This window comes from Camelus dromedarius, chromosome 12 (assembly GCF_036321535.1).
Source record: "Camelus dromedarius isolate mCamDro1 chromosome 12, mCamDro1.pat, whole genome shotgun sequence".
In the NCBI taxonomy this organism is placed as follows: domain Eukaryota; kingdom Metazoa; phylum Chordata; class Mammalia; order Artiodactyla; family Camelidae; genus Camelus; species Camelus dromedarius.
Genome location: NC_087447.1, coordinates 68,287,935 through 68,305,402, shown reverse-complemented (window position 1 = coordinate 68,305,402; position 17,468 = coordinate 68,287,935). Strand labels below are relative to the sequence as shown.

Sequence of the window (17,468 nt, the reverse complement as noted above, 5' to 3'; positions counted from 1 at the left end):
CACCACTATTTCCTTTTTTTTTTTTACCTTAAGGGTCTTGAGAACTTACCGCCCAGAAGAAACTGGCTTCGGCAAACCAACATTTTCAAACAGTTGGGCCTTCGCTGCCACGCTGTAAAATAATTCAAAAATGCAAACTGCATTAAAATCCATTAGAAGATCATTTGGCTCAAAGTGAAATTCAGGGTTATCAGTTAACCCAAACAAAAAATGGTTAGTTAAAAACTGTCCCCCGAATGTGACCTGAATTTTAATTGAGTGAAGCTTTAACGTAGAAGAAATTTTCAGATCTAGTCTCTGACTCAGAGTCCAGACTATCATAAACCTACAGCCACCTCCTCTGGGGATCTTACTGTCCTCCTTTTTTGTAAGTCAGAAAACCATGGGAACAGTAAAAAGGAACATTTTTTTCTCCCAACTCTGCTCCTGGAAGTAATGTTGCTGACTCCTGTAGGGAGTCATATCAACATGACAAAAGAACTGGTTTTTATTCTGATAATGAAGACAGAACTGATTCTAAAATTGTTTCATATATTTTTAAAATATTTGAACACAGTCCCTATAAGGCGAAAAGAGAAAACTCTGAAAATACGGCCAATAAATACATTCGTGGCTTCAAATCTTGTTTCACATCATGAGGAGGGAAGGGCACCTGGATGAAAAGATCAGACTACGGGCAGAGAGTGGAACAATGACAACTAAGGCACCCTGGGTAATTTGTAAAGTTTCTACATTTACTAGAAGAGAATATAAAATTCTTTCAAAGATTTTTTTTACCTTTTTTCTTTCTTTTTTGGGGGGTGGATAGGTATATTTATTTACTTAATAAAAATTAATTAATTTATTTAATTAATTTACTTATATAATGAACCCAGGACCTTGTGCACGCCAAGCACACCCTCTACCACTGAGCTATACCCTCCCCCCGAATGATGTAGTAAACTAGATTTTTAAAATCTTATTTCTTTAGTTGACAAACTTGTCTCCCAGAGCCGGGCCATTTGATAATCTGAAGGATCATTTTACACCTAACACAGAACATACACATCCACTCTCTACAACTTAATTTCTACTTTAACTATCAGTAAAATCACAAAACAGAAGCTCTTCCCTCTCCCTCACAAAGGACAGAGTTTATATTCTCCAATCTCCATCGACATATTTGGCTTAAAACTTAATTCCTCTTAAGGGCTAGACTGGGCACACTGGGGAGCAGACAGATTCACAGACTTATCTGTCTACACTGTGGTAGCTGGATTTCTGACCTAGAGAGAGGCTGGAGGTGAAACACACTCTGAAACCAAAGGGCCTTGTCAAAGAAAGGGATGAACGAAGGAGTTTAAGACACTGTTCTTATGGAAACGGGCTTCGTAAAACGCCTTACTGGACTTTCAGCGAATAACTAAAATATCAGGAGTACCAGGGTGTTCCCAGTGGGCATGGCATAACAGAAATAAGAGCAGGAAACCCTGGGAAGAACCCCAGCTCTGCCACTTATGCGCTCAGTATGCGTGGACTGGCTCCCCGCCTTTCCGGCCTTAGTTCGGAGCATCTCTAAAACTAGACTTGTGCTGCCGACTGCAGGGGGACACTGTGGACCTTAAATGGAACAGCATATGTACAGACGCTCAGTCACAGCTCAGGTGGCATTTGGAAAAGCTTAGCAAAAGTCAGGAAAATAAAAGGAAAGGCAGAAAACCTTTCCCCTTGAGAGTCTGCTTCCTTGTCGACCAGCTCCCCGTCTTCTCATCTTTGCCCCTTCTGTTCTTGTCTGCACACCCGACCCGGGCAGCCTCTCTACCTCCGGGCTGTCTCCTCTGATGAGAAGCACCCCTTCTGCCCTTCACGCTCCCTGTCCTCTGTGAGCTCCTTTAAATCAGTGAGTGAGGACTTGGGGAGCAGAGACCTACGATGGAGACGGGGGGAAACCGACCCTCAGCAGCTAGAAAGCGGTTCTATTTCTAACAAAGAGAGATGGGGCAGCGGGGATCTGGGGTCCCCACAGCTGAGTGGTGGATGTTCAGCTGTTACAGGAAGGCGTCTAGTTTCAAAACCCACAACTGCTGTATCATACATCTCATTTCAAGTCCTTAAATGAAGCCATGGCTCTGCTCCTAAGGAAAGTGCCTCCCATGAGATTTTATACATATTTCCTAAGGGTACTCAAACTTTCCCATCACTTGTAGAGGAGGATCGGGTCCTGCAGAAGCTGACTGCACCCTCCCTGCAGGTGAGCATCCAGCTGTGGGAATCCTAAGGGTTCTTTTGCACCTACCCAACCCCCGTGTATCCGTCCCTGGGAGACACAGCAAATGCAAACGCCTGTCACTTACACGGAGCCGGGTCGCTGGTAGCCATTGCTGGAGGCAGTGTCTAGCCTTAACCTCCTGCACATTTTTGGAGGCAGGTCTGGGTTTGGTGGGGCTTTGGGCGTCTCCTTGGAACCTATGGAAGTTAAGCTTTGAATGGATCCACTGTAGCTCTTGTTTCCTGAAAAGAAAGCCAAGAAAACAGGCAAGGTGCTATTAGACGAAGTAATAGCAACAACACAGTCCCTGCGCATAACAAAAGGAGGCATTCTCCTCTGAGCCCAAATGAGAAGGTACCGAATGTTCTCTGAGCACAGCCGCCCATTACTCAGGGAGATCACAATCCACAGTAATTACAAAGACATCACCTCACAGAGATGGAAGGAGCCAGGAAAAAAGTCACAGCACACAGGAGTCTAAAAAATCCTAGCTCAGGGACAAAGCAGATAAGCGTTGTCTGTCCCTTCCCGATTCACTTCTCCCTCCTTAATCACGTCGAATAATCCAGCAGGTGACATGGACACAATGACATCTTACCTACCTGGCTCCATTCCGCTTACCTTCAGCGGCCGAGATGGACCTGAGGGAGGAAGCAGAGGCTCGTTTCAGCCCTGAAAGCCCGTACGGCCCCTTCTTGGCCAGGTCTGTAGGCGGTGGGGACGCGTCCCCCGGGCTGGCGACCGAGGCAACGCTCTGGCAGTCGGATTCGGCATCCGTTCTGGTTGCATCTTCTCTAGAACTTGACTCGGGACTAGTTGTCCAGAGCCCCAGGCTCTTCTGTCCGTTGGAAGGCGACGGGGATGCACTCCAAGGGATCCCTGCAGACTTCTCCCTGGGCGGGCAGGAGGCGGACTTCATGGTGCTGTTTTGCTCAGAGGAGTGAGAGGAAAGTGACTCGATGCTCCCCATGGGTGTGCTGTCCGGGCTGCTGCTGTAGGAGTCGCCTGGCGGGGGCGGGAGAGAGAACAGAGCAGCGGCTCTTGGTTGAGAACAGCATCGCCAAACCCTCCTGGTCTCCAACTCACCTGACCGCGCTGAAGTGAGAGGGCCTTACCTGTGCTGGAGAAATGCCCTCAGTTCTGGAGAAAAGCTTTTCAACTATGCATTTGAACCCGGTGAATGCATTTTCCCACACTGTTCAAGGGAGGTTTTGTATGTGCCCTGCCCCTATGAAATAATGTTACTTCTTGAAGCATTTAGTGGGTTGACCTGAATTCAGACAAAATTTGCTTCTGAAACCGAATTCACAAGGAAGAGAAGAGATTCCTTGATGACATTACAAGAAAGCCATGGAAGGGGGGATGTTGAGACAAATTTCCGCCTTCTTTCACTTTTCTGATCTGAAGTGATTCTGGGTTAGAATTTATCCAACTTCCTCCTTCATTCAAAGGCACCATTAAACGTCAGCTGCAAACTACAAGCTGCTCACCATTTTTAAAGAAAGGATTTTCTTCTTTTTCTGCTTAGAATATAGCAACGTGAGAAAACTGGCTATTTCATGGGGTGTATTTTTTAATGTTCCTGAAAGTAATGTGTAAGAAAAAAAATCACAGAAACTAATAACGTATTCAAATACTATATCTCATTTAAAAATCAGTGCTTTTAAATATTGACAGTGGGAAAGAATTGAGGATGAGGAGGATGGGGAGCATAAACTGAAGTGAAAATGGCCAGTTTAACATGTGTTTTGGTCTCAAGCTGCCACCCACCTCATGATGGTGCCTGGCCCAGAATAGTAAGTAAGTGATAATGTGTGATGCAGGTTTTCTTCTTTTCTCTTTCATTTGGACACTTTGATACCCAAGAGATGATGCTTTAAGGACATCATGTGAAAAAGGAAGGAAGAAAAGGACTGCCTGGGCCACTTTCTTCCTGCTTTGACAACAGGACAGAACCTGCTACAAAGTAGCACCCAATGTACTTAATCAGTTACAGGAAAAAAAAAATGGTATTGAGCAAACTAGTTTTTCCCCTTTGCAGCAATAATGAACTTGCTTGTCCAAGGTACCGTCTAACTATGCTGACTGAGAATATGTCAATGGTGGGGGAGGCAGACGCAGGGGAGACAGCATCAGTATGAACAGCTATTTCTACCTAATTACCAAGAAGGTGAGATACGGCTGAATGAACGAGTTAAGCACCTGGCCGAGGCCAGCACACTTACTGTCAGGTTCTGCCAAGCACGGAGTATACCTCCCCCTGGGCTTCCGGGAGCCCGTGGAGAGGCAGATGGCACGTGTCCTTCGGGATCCAGATCGAGACTGAGGCTGAGGAAGAGGAATGCTTGGGTCTGGGGCAGTATGAAAAATCTGCATGGAAGAAAAATGGAGCGAGGCCAATAAAAGGGTGAAACCGACACTTTCCTCATAAAACAAGCATTGAGAGTTATTAAATTATCTTAGAATTATATGCTACTCAGATAAGTTGCATAGCAAGAGATGCTTGGTACAAAACAGTAAATATCCTGGGGCAATTATGACTTTCTTTTCCATTTACACTGAGTAATGTTTCTCCTCTGGGTTTTCTTTTTTATTCTTTCCCATTCCCCAACTGGGAAATTCAGAAGATTTTCCAATAATTTTAAGAAGGGTTTCAAATATTAACAAATGTCTACATTGAGACATACTGATTCTTTTTCTTGGGATATTCTTTTTCCCCTTCATGCTGAACATTCTGTATCGATTTCCCAGCAGAGCAACCCCCTGCTTCTCAGGAGAAGGTGTTGCCATGCTGTTGGCCCGGAGCCGTCAAGAAACCTGACAAGCGGCAGGCAGAGGGCCGGCAGAGCTCCAGGAGGCAGCCGTGCACTCCTGGGTTGCAAGAGCACTGTCAGCCTTGGAAAGGCGCAAGGATATTCTTCTATAGTCATTAGAAAGGGGCTGGGGAAGGAGGCAGGCACAGCGATTCTCTCACAAGGACCAGACCTGACATAAATGCATCACCATGCTCAGACCCTTCATGGCTGAGTTTGCTTCATAATCAAATCAATTTGTCTTCCATAGTCAATTCCAAGATCTCACTATTTTAAACAAATCCTCCTTAGGGACTGGATATAAAGAGGATTTCAAGACTGTTCCCTGATTTTCTGTTTCTTTTGTTTAATTTAGAATGTTAGCTTTGCTGTGTAATGAGGGTCTAACTCCAAAGAGATAAAAAGGCCAAAATAGACTTAACCACAAAGCAATTCTAAAGTATCTTCTGAGTATGAGCAAAAAGTTACATAAATACTAAAGAAGTTTCTTATCTTGACAAGTAAATGATGTAGAAAGAAAGGAAACCATCTACCTGCGGGATTTTGAGAAGCACTTAAAAACTTGAAAAAAAAATTAAAAGAAACTCAAAGTCCTCATGAGGAAGTAATTTATACAAAATTTGTAAGCCTTTCACTCCATAGGAATCCAAGATCACAATGTGAAGATCACAGATGATACAAATGCAAAAATTCCTTCTGAGAAGCAAGATAACAAAATATCATACTTCCACAGGAAAATTCAGCCTACCTTTTCATAGTGTTCTATCAGAATTTCAACCACGATATTCTGAAACTTAATATTCATCATGGCAGCCACAGTTTCTTCCTGTGCTCTCATTAGAGTTGGACCAAATATGACACCCAGGTTTGAGACGGTCATGAGATTTTGCTGGCTATGTAGTGACACTCTGCAAATAAGAGCAATAAAAACATTTTAAGTTATGCATTTAATAGTTATGAGATGTCCTCATCTATCAAACTGGTGGCATAAAATAGAAATATGTCATTAAAGACTGATTTTCCCAAATAGGTTCAGCCACTCCCAATTGGCATTAGTGGGCAGAGTCTAAAAAGATGTAAAAAGTTAACATTAGCCCAATTAAAACATAATTACAAAGATTAATCTATTGGAGGAAAAAAATCTTGATTTCCTAAATCGAGTACAGTTGCCCTAGAGAGGCTATCAGCTGTTTGGTATTTCCTACAGTCCTATATACTTATTTTAGAACAGATTCTTAAGAGGGGACTGGTTGTCACCAAACATACTATTGAGAACCTACTGCCAGGCATTTTCATAGATAATACTGCATTTAATCCTCCCAGGAAGTCAATTTTTCCCATTGTACAGATTAAAAAAAAAAACAAAAACAAAAAAAGAAGTTCTTAAGGTAAAAATAATGTACTTGAAGTCACAGCAAATTAGGGGAAGAGATTCTGTTTCAAATTAGATCTCCTGACTAAATCAAGAGTTCCTGAGCTCATAAGATGACTGACTGGTCAGGGTATGTTTCCATCCTACCTTCCATCCTTCCATCCATCCATCTATCTAACCATCTATCCATCCATCCATCCATCCACCCACCCATCCAAAACCTTCCCACGTGCCTCCCTAGTGCTGAGCACTGTGCTAGGCAAACAGCATAAGACAAGGAGATACGGTAGCCTCAGGGGTAACTTGAAAAGGAAAATGAAATGAAAAGCCTCTGACATTACTGACCTTAGCAAAGTAATCCAAGTAAACTCTCAAAAATGACTTTGCCTAGTTAACTAATTTAATTTGGAAACTGGATGCATTCTTAAGAGGAAACCTCATTTATTTAACCAATCTTCTAAGTTAACCATTGCCTTTTCTATCTTACTCCCAGCCAGGCTGTTAGGATGTACAGTGCTGGGACGGAGCACAACACAAGATCACGTTTATGTCTGACTGAGTGAGCGTGCACACTACCTTCATTCTAGTAGCAAAAGGAAACTTTTTACCAGGAATCCAGGATTCTGGATTATCCATGCAGTTGTTGGTGTAAGACAGGAAGAGCTGGCTGTCCCACTGACTGAATTTTTTCCCTTGTGCCCAAGACAGCACTAGCTAAGAAGGTTCCTGGTTAGTATAAGAATAATTTCATTCTAAGTTTCCTCTTTATACAATCATATGTTATATGTTAATTGCTTAATACGCATTAGAGAATCTACTAAGTCATCTGTAAAGGCAGTGAGCCTGTCTGGATTCAAAGCTTGGGTCCCTCTGACCTGGAAGCTGGGTGCAATCAGCCAAGTTATTTACTACCTTTAGGCTTCAGTTTCCTCATCAATGAAGTATAACAACCCTCAGAGCAGGGTTGAGAGAATTAAATGAGTTAAACTGAATAAAATGTGATCTTAAAGTAATATTCTTCTATGTAATTAAATCAGCTCTAGGTACACTTGCTAAAATGTAAGTTCTAGGAGTTTAAGTAACCTAGACTGTGATTAATATTCAGCTCACTGGGAATAAATTGAGAAATTGTAAACAAAAACTGGTTTGTTTTGAAAAGAAGAGGTGGTGAATATGTTGTTCAGAAGATGCACTGTTTTCATCACCCATCTTCTCTTCATTGACTGTCCTTCCCGCTGGGCTAGTGAGGTGGTACAGACCCCTGCCATCCCACATTTCAGCCAGTTCTGCACCTCACTCCCTCTGGGGCACGAAGCAGAGACCCAACTGCACTTCTAAATACTTACAGTCTGAGTCATAGGAGAGACCACAGATGGCCACATTTTACAGACAAAGTATTCTCAAAAAGAAATCAACGATTGATACCATGTCTAACACTAATTGATGGAGATTTGGAACCAGTTTTGGATCCTTTAGACCACTGGCCAAACTACGTCACTCACCTTAAATTCTTTTTAAGCCACTAAGGTGGCCGGGGACCAAGAGTGTTATTAGTTGTTAATAGTTTACTTAAGTAAGTTACTGGTGACGTGGGCACACATTCTATGGCCACTGCCCAGTGCACGGAGATTGACCTCTTACAGGTTTAAGAGAAATTCAGGAACAGTGGTGAAGGTTGAGCAAAAGAATTTTAAGAACTCTTCAGTGACCAGATAATCTCTGCTATTTCCTGTATCAAATTCATAATTAATGGTAAGGATTGTGTTCATGCATAATTAAGCAAAAACATTTTACGTGACATTCATGAGGCTCTAAAAAAAGTCCATTTTAAAAGGCTTTACTAAAAACTTCGCTTGAACACAGCAAGAGATGCTCAGGAAATACAATGTGGTTAAGTTTCATGAAGAACTCAAAAATATAATTCAAGACTACATAATTCTGACCAAGGATATTGAGTCCTGGTTCATTAGCTAAAAGAGGTGTTGCCACGAGCAATAGTTAATAATGAACTGGATGTCATTCCTAGTGGGTTTCCTTCTTATTTCAAGGGGTGGGGGTAATTCATGTTATCTCAAGGCCTGCAAATTAAAATGAGACACTAATACTTAGCAGTATCTCCAATGTGCACGGCTCAAAAGAGCATAAACTGGGCCACTACCTGTAGCAAACAAGGAAGAATAAATCATTTGATTGCAAATAGTGGTTCTCATTAAGAGAAAAAAAATCTATTTTTAAATGAGGCTGTGGGGGAATTCTTATGCATTTGGGTTATTGTTTCCAGCAGAATGGCAAAAAAAAATCTTCTGGATTAAGTGTGTACATATGTGTGACTCTAGACAGACAGGTCTGTGATGGTTAATGTTATATGTCAGATCTGCTAGGCCACAGTATCCGAAGACTTGGTCAAACATAATTCTATATATTTCTGTGAAGGTATTTTTTTAGATGAAATTAACATTTAAATCAGCAGACGTTTAAGTAAAACAAACCACCCTCCATAACGCGAGTTAGCCTCATCCAAAATCAGTTGGAGAAAAGGACTGAGATCCCCTGAGGAGGAAGAAATCCTGCCTCCATACTGCCTTGGATTTGAGCTGCAATGTCAGCTCCTCCTTGGGTCTCCAGCCTGCCCTGAAATCAGCAACCACAATCAGGCACCCAAGTCCTTGCAATCAATCAATCTCTTATATATGCGTATATGTATGTGCACACACACACATCCTACTGGTTCTGCTTCTCTGGAGAAACGTGACTAATACAATATCTATCTATCAAGATTTTTAAATACACAGATGAACTAACAGGAGAATAAGAAAAATCTTCAAAGACCAAGAGACACCATGCCTCTGGAGAAGGAAGCTAACATTAGCATAGCAGGGGTGAAGCTGCTGACCCTACTAGAATAGAGAACTGGTCTTCAGAGCTAGAGCTTACAATGCAACTACAAGAATTAAGAAAGAATTAAATACTCCATATATTTTTAGGTTGACATGTAAATTTTTCATCGTTAGTATAACTGGTGCAAAGGATATAGTTATTTGCGTATCGTAAACACACACAGGCACACACTCAAACATACAGATGTATCTTAAAAAGAAACTGCCACATCCTGTTTCAGCACATTTGATGGGACTCATTACAGTGGCAACGCTACGGCTCCATCGCACCCTTTAAAAAGACATAAACATGCTTAAACTTAACGGGGGAACAAGGAGTTAAGTGAACAATGTTAAGTCAGAGAATTACTTGACCAGGTGCTTTATTAAGATGTCCAGCATCTCTCTGTTCTTCTCCGGCAGTTTGTGCACCAGCGCGTGCACAGCCTCCACCCGGTAGTTCTGGTCATCAGATTCTGTAACATAGAAGGTTGCAAATGTTTGAATTTTAATTGCATTAAGATGTGTACTTAAACGTCAGTGATTGAAACATCATAACCACTTCCACCTCCTGCCTGTAAGTCCTGTTCCATGTGGTGAGTGTTCTCACTATCGTTTTTAAGGCTTAGAGACATTGAGTAACTTGTTCACAGTCTGAAATTAGTAAGCAGAGAAGGCAAACAGACCCAGCTTCATCTAATCCAGACCTGAGCTCTCAGCCCCTGAACTGTATCCTTCCGTACAACCGTAACGCATCTCCGGCTTGGGTTTCACCGCACAAGGACAGAATAAAACCTTTAGCCAGGTGAGTGATCCCAGCAGGTGTTATAAACTGCCTCACGTGTGAGGCACCGTAGTGCACTCTGTCACACCGAAACCTCCGAGTGACTCCATCAGACCAGAGGAAGCGGGCACTCCTTTCCAGATTTTACAGATTCAAGGACAGCAGGGAGTTACTTTGCTGAGGTGTCAGGATTACTGCATGCACAAAGGCCTGGTAGATTTTAAGCCTACACTGACAAGGGTAAATCTGAAAAGCCAAAAATCATCTAAAGCAAGTCTAGGCTGCAAGGCGAAAGCCAAGATGCTGACATGCCTGCTAGAAAAACTTTGAATGCTTCAGAACAAGGAACCTATTTAACATTCTCTTATCATGATAAACAAATGCTGGGGGGACTGTCCACCCTAACCAGACCTTTCTCCAGAAAGTGCCCAACACATAGGGTTTATATTATGGTACCCCCATCTCTTCTGGGTGTGGCTGCCTGGACATGAGGTGGAGAAGCAGCCCAGCTGTGGCTGGGCCAAACATGAGGTCTCTCCCAGGAGGTGGAATGGAGACAGACACCAACACTCAGTCTGCAGGACGTGGGGAAAGGCAGATCATGTAAAACCAGGCAGATCATGACCAGATGTGCTTCAAAGCCAAGAAAATCTGTCAGGAAAGAATGTGGCAGACATGCAGCAAAGAACAGACATGAGAAACCCTCCAAAGAGAGTGGGGAGAACAGGCAGAGGATCCTAAAGTTCACGGTTCCTGGTGCAGGTCACGGAAGGCATGACCCATCCTCTGCCAAGGATGCAGCTTGAGACTCCCCCTCGTCTCTGAATAACTTCCCCTTTTCCCTGAGCTGCACTTCTCTTGCTTGAAGCCGAATAATACCAAATGTTACTAAATGTTACTAGTATCCCATACAAAAGATTAACTCTTAGACACATTATTGTGGCAGGGAATATATGTTCAGTATTTGCCACAGAAGTGGAGAGAAAAAGAAATCTTGCGACCTGCTGTTTGCATCAAAACAACCGGCTCATTGAGCCATTCCTGTTAAGTGGATCAAACACAATTTGTTACAAAACAACAGTTTTTATAAGAAAGAGTTCTAGGTTAAGAATCAAAAAGCTGGCTTGTAGTCCTGACCTTGCCATGAATTTACTAGCGTCCTTGGACAAAGTCACTTGCCCGCTCTGGGTCCTGATTTCCTGGTTAATAGAATGAGGTTGGATTATATGTTTTCTAAGGTTTTGTTCTTCCCACGAAGATAGATTATTGTAAAGAGGACATGGAGTGCAAAGCTTTCAGGAGAAAGCTAAGTAGTATAGATGTTTATGAGATCATGGGGTCAGTCGTGTATCCTCGGCTCAAAACCAAGGTCATTCAACGTTATCTGACACTTTTATCAGCAGATAATGTTTCCTGTGACATTACAATGTGTGGTAATAAACTAATGCAGCTGATTTCTTTCTTGGATTGTGAAAAATACTCTTGTTACAGTCACACTGCATACATCTGAACAAGGAAGTGACAACTCCTAACCATCACTAGTTGTCGCCATGGGCTTCCACACGGCGACCTGGTACTTTGAGCTCAATGTATTACAAGGACACACTTCGAATTTCTCAGTCTATGTGATTCTCACTGACTCCTCCCCAACTCCCCACAATTTTTGAATTAAACCTATCTATTTATATCATATTATGGCAGTCACAGATTTAAAGAAATAACATAGATATGTGATCATCACCAATAAATATCACATGAAGGGAAGGGGACTGATGGAAGAGCTTGTCACCTGCCAAAAATATCTGACTGTTTCTCCAGATTTAGGAATATAGCATGTGAGGATGTGTATGCTGGGGGTGGTCACATAACTGCCTGTATTTATTTGCAGTCTTGTCTATTTAACCATGAAGTTGCTCTTGTAAGAAACTGACATTCATCAATCAAGCAGAATAAAATTAGAATAATTCCTCACAGCTCTTTCTAATCACAGAATACTTATCACCCCAATGAGGTCTTCTTAAGTAACAAATTATTTTAGTTCATTCTGCCATTTCTTATTTGTTTATAGACCATGTTGTAGGCTATTAAATATGAGAGTGACAATTTCTTAAGCAGTATGTAGGAACACGTTAACTAGCAGGTTTAAACTTACACCTCTAACACAGCATAAAACCACAGCAATTACAGTGTGTCCAATGGAAATGTACTTACTAACAGCAACAATAAAATCTTTGTGTAATTTATAAGTCATCAGTGGTTCCGCAAGGCACCTACAATGGAGAATGAAGCAAATTTTAGAATGGCAGTATCTTCTGATTGTCCCTGAACTTTCAGGGCTCCTTTAAGAATTGGGTGACTAGGTGTATGACAAAGTCCTAGCAGGGAGGCTGCAGACAGCTCTAAAAGGCAGATTTCAGAGACACCAATGTCCCTTAGCATCACTGTATTACAAGGGGAGGCTGGAAGACAATTTTTTTTGGACCACAGAACTAAAATCTCTCTCAGATATGGGGGCAATAGTTAAAAACAAACAAACAAACCTTTCAATTTCAATTTTGTGTATTGAAAACCCTAATTCAAAATAATATGAAACAGAAATTATTATTTAGTATTCATAACATACTGCAGCCTTTCTGGTTTATTCTTTGAACAACCACACATAGGTTCCAGAACACTAAACATAAAGGTCCCCAGCCTGTACGATTCCACCGTAAGTGAAGGACCCACGCTAAGGAGTGGAGCTCACGGAACCCACGGTGACCGCCGAGGGGGTGGCCGAGCCATCACACGAGGGCAGCAGGAGCCCAGCCCCCTCACCTGAGGTAGTTCTTCAGCCCACTTGTTATTGTCTTGTTATCCCACAGTTCAACGTCAATGTCCATATCGGGAGGGGATTTAGGAGCTGAAAAGAAGGAAAATAAGATGTTTAAACTGTGCAATTCGAAATGTCACCCTCACCATTAAGGAAATGGACACAAACATAGGTAAGTTAAAGAGAGGCATTTATTTCTTAGAATGCCGATGGAATTAACCTCAGGACAGCTGTTTGCATGAGGTGGTGCAAAGCCCACTCTGACACTGAACCTCAAAGATTTCGTGTGGAATATAGTTTCTCATGTCACATGTTTGCTAATTGCTAACATTACAGAGCATTTACTGTGTGCCAGGAATGCTTCTAGGTGCTTTACATGGATTAACATACCAAATCCTTACAGCTCTTAATGAGGCAGGCGCCATTATTATCCTCATTTTAGAAATGAGGAGGTGGAGGCACAGAGAGGTTAAACAAATTACCCAAGGTCACAAAGCTCTTAACTGGCCAAGTTAGGATTCCAAGTCATGCAATTTGAATCCCAGCATCCATAAATCTTACTGTACCTCCAGCTAATCAAAGGATACTTGAGGAAAAGCCCAATATTATAAATAAAAGGCCCCCTCTCAAATTCTGATTGTTCATCTATCATAACTGGGCATTAAAAACAGGATACAAATATTAATTTTAAATATGACTTGAAAATACTCAGACAAGCAATAATCTATATCTCAAGGAAACCTATGGTTTGGACTTTCTATATGAATATAAAAATTAAGTAATTGGCTTCATCCAACACTTACAAAATGTAGTGTTCATGAGTTTCTGAACCTTGGAGTTCACTCCTCCGATTCGGTAAAGGCCTAAAATGGTGATACCTGATGAGAAGGAAAAATCACAGGAAAGCAGCTTAAAACACAGCTTCCCAGGTACAAAGTGTTAAAAACTCAGACATATGCTTACCTAAAATTTGAAAGCTATGTATTCACTTTCACTTTAGCACACCTACCCTGGAAACACCCATCAGACATACACTGCTCCGAGCAGACACTGAACAGTGATTTGAAAGTCTATGAAGGGCTTCAAAGCGGCAAAGCACACCTGCCTATTCACCACTATGTGAATATAAAAAGCACCCCAGATGGGAAAGGATGGTCAGTATGTCTCATATGCCGTTCCCTCAATCATGGGAACGTTCAGGGAAGTTCAACACTTCCACAGCACTGACAGCTTCATTTTATTTATTTCATTTTTTTTTGACAGGTTCACTTTAAAGGTGAGGAAACTGATTCCGAGAATTTAAGGAACCTACTTAACTTCTCAGGACTTCTAAGTGGGAGCCAAGTTTACAGAACGCCAAAGCCCAACAGGAGTTTTGTTTTAGACTAGCTTCCCCAGAAGTGAAACAGGCAAACACAGTGGACTTCAGGACAGAGGTCATGACTAGAGGGGAAGAAAGGTGCTGAAGTTGGGACAATGGTTACAATCACTAAGGGAAATAATGCAGGGAAAGAGGAGAGCTGAATTCAAGCTCTTTAGCAATCTTAACTTCCTAAAGCTTGGGGAAAATAATAATAATACAGCGTCCATCAGTAAGAAGTGAAGCGAAGCTATATTATAAAAATTCATTAAAGTATGTTGATAGTATGACTCTGGTAAATTCAAGTTCAAACTACAGCTATTTATGTGCTTGGATAATTTATAATTCATATATTTCTTAAAGTTAACCTCATGTTAATAACTAAATACATCCCCATTTTCTAAGCAGCTTCGACGTCAGAAGGGACCACAAGACAGGGATGGTGTACCCGTCAGGCAACACTGACCTCGCGTTTCCACAGCTTGAATGCATTTTCTCACAAAGTTGAACCCTGCTTCATTTAAGTACACTGAAAGTGAAAGAAAAATCATATTAATTATTTATGCTGAACTTACATTCCTGCTTCAGCTGGCTCCATTGTTATATGACTTGATGGCAGAGTGGTTGTTACTAAGCTTATCAAATATTTTGGTTGGCATCTGAACTTTTATTTGGGGGTAGAAGTGAAGGAGGGAGGTTCACATTCCCTAATGTTTTCATATCAATTTGCTTAGTTAGAAACAGAGATTTTTCACAGAAAGGAATAGGTTAAATTGATCCCATCCATTTTCCCTAAAATTAGCAATATCCTTTACTATATATTTTTCCAGATGACAGAAGCAAATGCAATAAAAATAAACTTTTACTGTGTGTTAATAATTATGTTACAAAGCTATTCACATATTCTTTCCCAAGAGATTCTCAAAACAACATTATGAGGTAGAGAGAAAGCTCTGCAATCTTAAGATGATTCATCAGAATGCTGAAAACTTAGTTTTTCTTTGTTCTCAAGACCTAGAGCCACATTTTAACTCGGTTCTCCTGAATTCAAGTCCAATGTTCTTTCTACTGGATTTTGTATCATGCTCGAAATAATTCAAAATAGGTTTAGGTCCACTAAAACCCCTCCAAAGATCCTCCATTGCAAAATAGCAATTTATTTTCATTGCTTTTTGCCAGATTTCCTTTAAATCTATTCAAAGTTTCTTAAGGTTTGGGGGCCAGATCAAATTAGATTACTTGTTTAAAGAGAAAGGATTTAAGAATACCAAAGAACATCCAGAGGAAGAATTCAAAAAATTTTTTCATACTATAATGAAAAATTTAATCACATGATGGAAATATGGTATTTCTTAATATTCCCAAATAATATAAGAGGACAATTCAAACCAATAGAAAGTGAAAATTGGCTTCCATTTGAAGATGGTGGATTAAACACATCCATGTAACTATACAGATCCACAGACGAAAAATATATACCAAAAAATTACACTACAAACTTTTTTAAAGGGTGCCAGGAAAAGTTAAAAGACTGAAGAAATCCTAGAACAGAAAATCACTGAAACTGAACTGACTGAAAGTTTTGAGAAACTTTAGATGAGAAATGAGAAATCAACAAACTAGAGATACTGACTTGGAAGACTATTATGTGTTGTTAGGTGAAAAACGCAGTCTGGAGGACAGGATGACCCAATTTCTTAAAACATAAAATTTGAGGGTATCAATGTTTCTGTCTTCCTAGGAAAAAGCTCTAGACATATCCACGCAAATTCCAGTAAGAAAGAAAATGATAGAAGGTAGAAACTGTCATTTTTATTCACTGGATTTTGTAACTGATCTTTTTAAAAATTGGTTTTTAGAAATAAAAAATAGATTTAAAAATGTAAAACTGTCAAAACTAAAATATATGTTAGCACCAATAGGAACTGGCTCATTTATATTTTGTGTGTCCCCAGTGCTCTAGAGGTCAAGTGAACAGAACTCAGTGAATGCTTTAGGTGAACGCAACAGACAAGAAGGCTGTTCAACAAGCACCTTACTAGCAGTGACTACCTACATGAGAGGGAGAGTTTTTGGACACCAAGAAGTGATTGGTTTGCTTCCAATAACCCAAAATGTCAAACACAGCATTACAGTATATTCAAATAGTTTAAAATGTTTATTAAACATAGGAAAACAGGTGAATGGAGAGGTAAGGAACCAATGATTAATTTTCATCTTTAACAATAAAAACTGAGCCAAAACACGTAACCCTGGTAAAAATGATACACTAGCATTTTGTATCAATTAAAGCTGTAAGTTCGCGACATTTATACCATTTGGTTCTTGAAGTCACATTTTTCAACTCTTCAATAAAAAAGATTAAAAGAAAGAGAAAGCCATTTTTTAAAAAAATTTCAATAAAACCTGCTCTTGGCTAAATGACTAATTGTGATATACAAAAACAGACTTTCTCTAAGTATCCATTTTGAGAAAAATAAGCAGTAACCAGGCTCTGTCTTGAAGGAATACTGGGATATTTGGCAGCAATGCCCCGTTCCATCCTAATAAAGCTGTGTCACAGGCTCATGATGGAGAAGAGAACCTTACACCCAGTCTGACCGCTGGGTCACTCCATGGGTGCCGCTGTCCTGCTGTGTCCATCAGTCTCGGGCTTTAGCTCTCTCCACACGAGTAAGTAAAACACTATCAATCAACTCAGAGATGTGAAAGAATATACTGTGTTGTCAAAAATCACCATGCATTTTTGTTTTGTGTCCTTTGCACGTGCTTTGCCATTGCCTGAAAGAGTACAGGGAGGTCCCACGATGCAGAGGGAGCACCCAGTTTGGTTAGAGCCAGGGAAACCTGGGGTTCTTACTGCTCTGCGATGGAAGTGTGCCTGTTAACTCTGAGGGACTCTGTTTCTTTCATCTGTAGCATCAGGGGAGCAACCACGCGTATATCAAAGGGCTCTAGTGAGATGAAGACAAAAGCACGTGAAGCAGTGAAGAGCGTCAATGGCACAAGCCTAATTAGATGCTAGTCCCCTTTTCCACGCGCTCCCGTCCACACATCACTGCTTTAGGATGAAAGAGACAGCAGTTACTCTCCCACTTGCTAGCTTTATTACTGGGCACAGTTTTAATCTCGCTGCCTCAGTTTCCTCTTCTATACAACAAGGATAACAGCACTGTCAGCAAAGGGTTATTCACAGATGAAAC

The 17,468-nt window shown here is 41.0% G+C and overlaps 1 protein-coding gene across 1 annotated transcript in view; it reads right to left on the bottom strand.

The window, feature by feature from the left end:
- The window catches only part of ARHGAP42 (Rho GTPase activating protein 42), a 251,289-nt gene that overhangs the window by 16,214 nt on the left and 217,607 nt on the right, over positions 1 to 17,468 (bottom strand). The window contains exons 13-22 of the mRNA XM_010977801.3: positions 14,732 to 14,794; positions 13,709 to 13,783; positions 12,911 to 12,995; positions 12,305 to 12,363; positions 9,680 to 9,785; positions 5,810 to 5,969; positions 4,474 to 4,618; positions 2,870 to 3,253; positions 2,334 to 2,490; positions 50 to 112 (exon numbers count right to left, since the gene is read on the bottom strand). Of these exons, the coding sequence (XP_010976103.1) occupies positions 50 to 112; positions 2,334 to 2,490; positions 2,870 to 3,253; positions 4,474 to 4,618; positions 5,810 to 5,969; positions 9,680 to 9,785; positions 12,305 to 12,363; positions 12,911 to 12,995; positions 13,709 to 13,783; positions 14,732 to 14,794 (1,297 nt within the window). The remainder of the gene's footprint in view (positions 1 to 49; positions 113 to 2,333; positions 2,491 to 2,869; positions 3,254 to 4,473; positions 4,619 to 5,809; positions 5,970 to 9,679; positions 9,786 to 12,304; positions 12,364 to 12,910; positions 12,996 to 13,708; positions 13,784 to 14,731; positions 14,795 to 17,468) is intronic.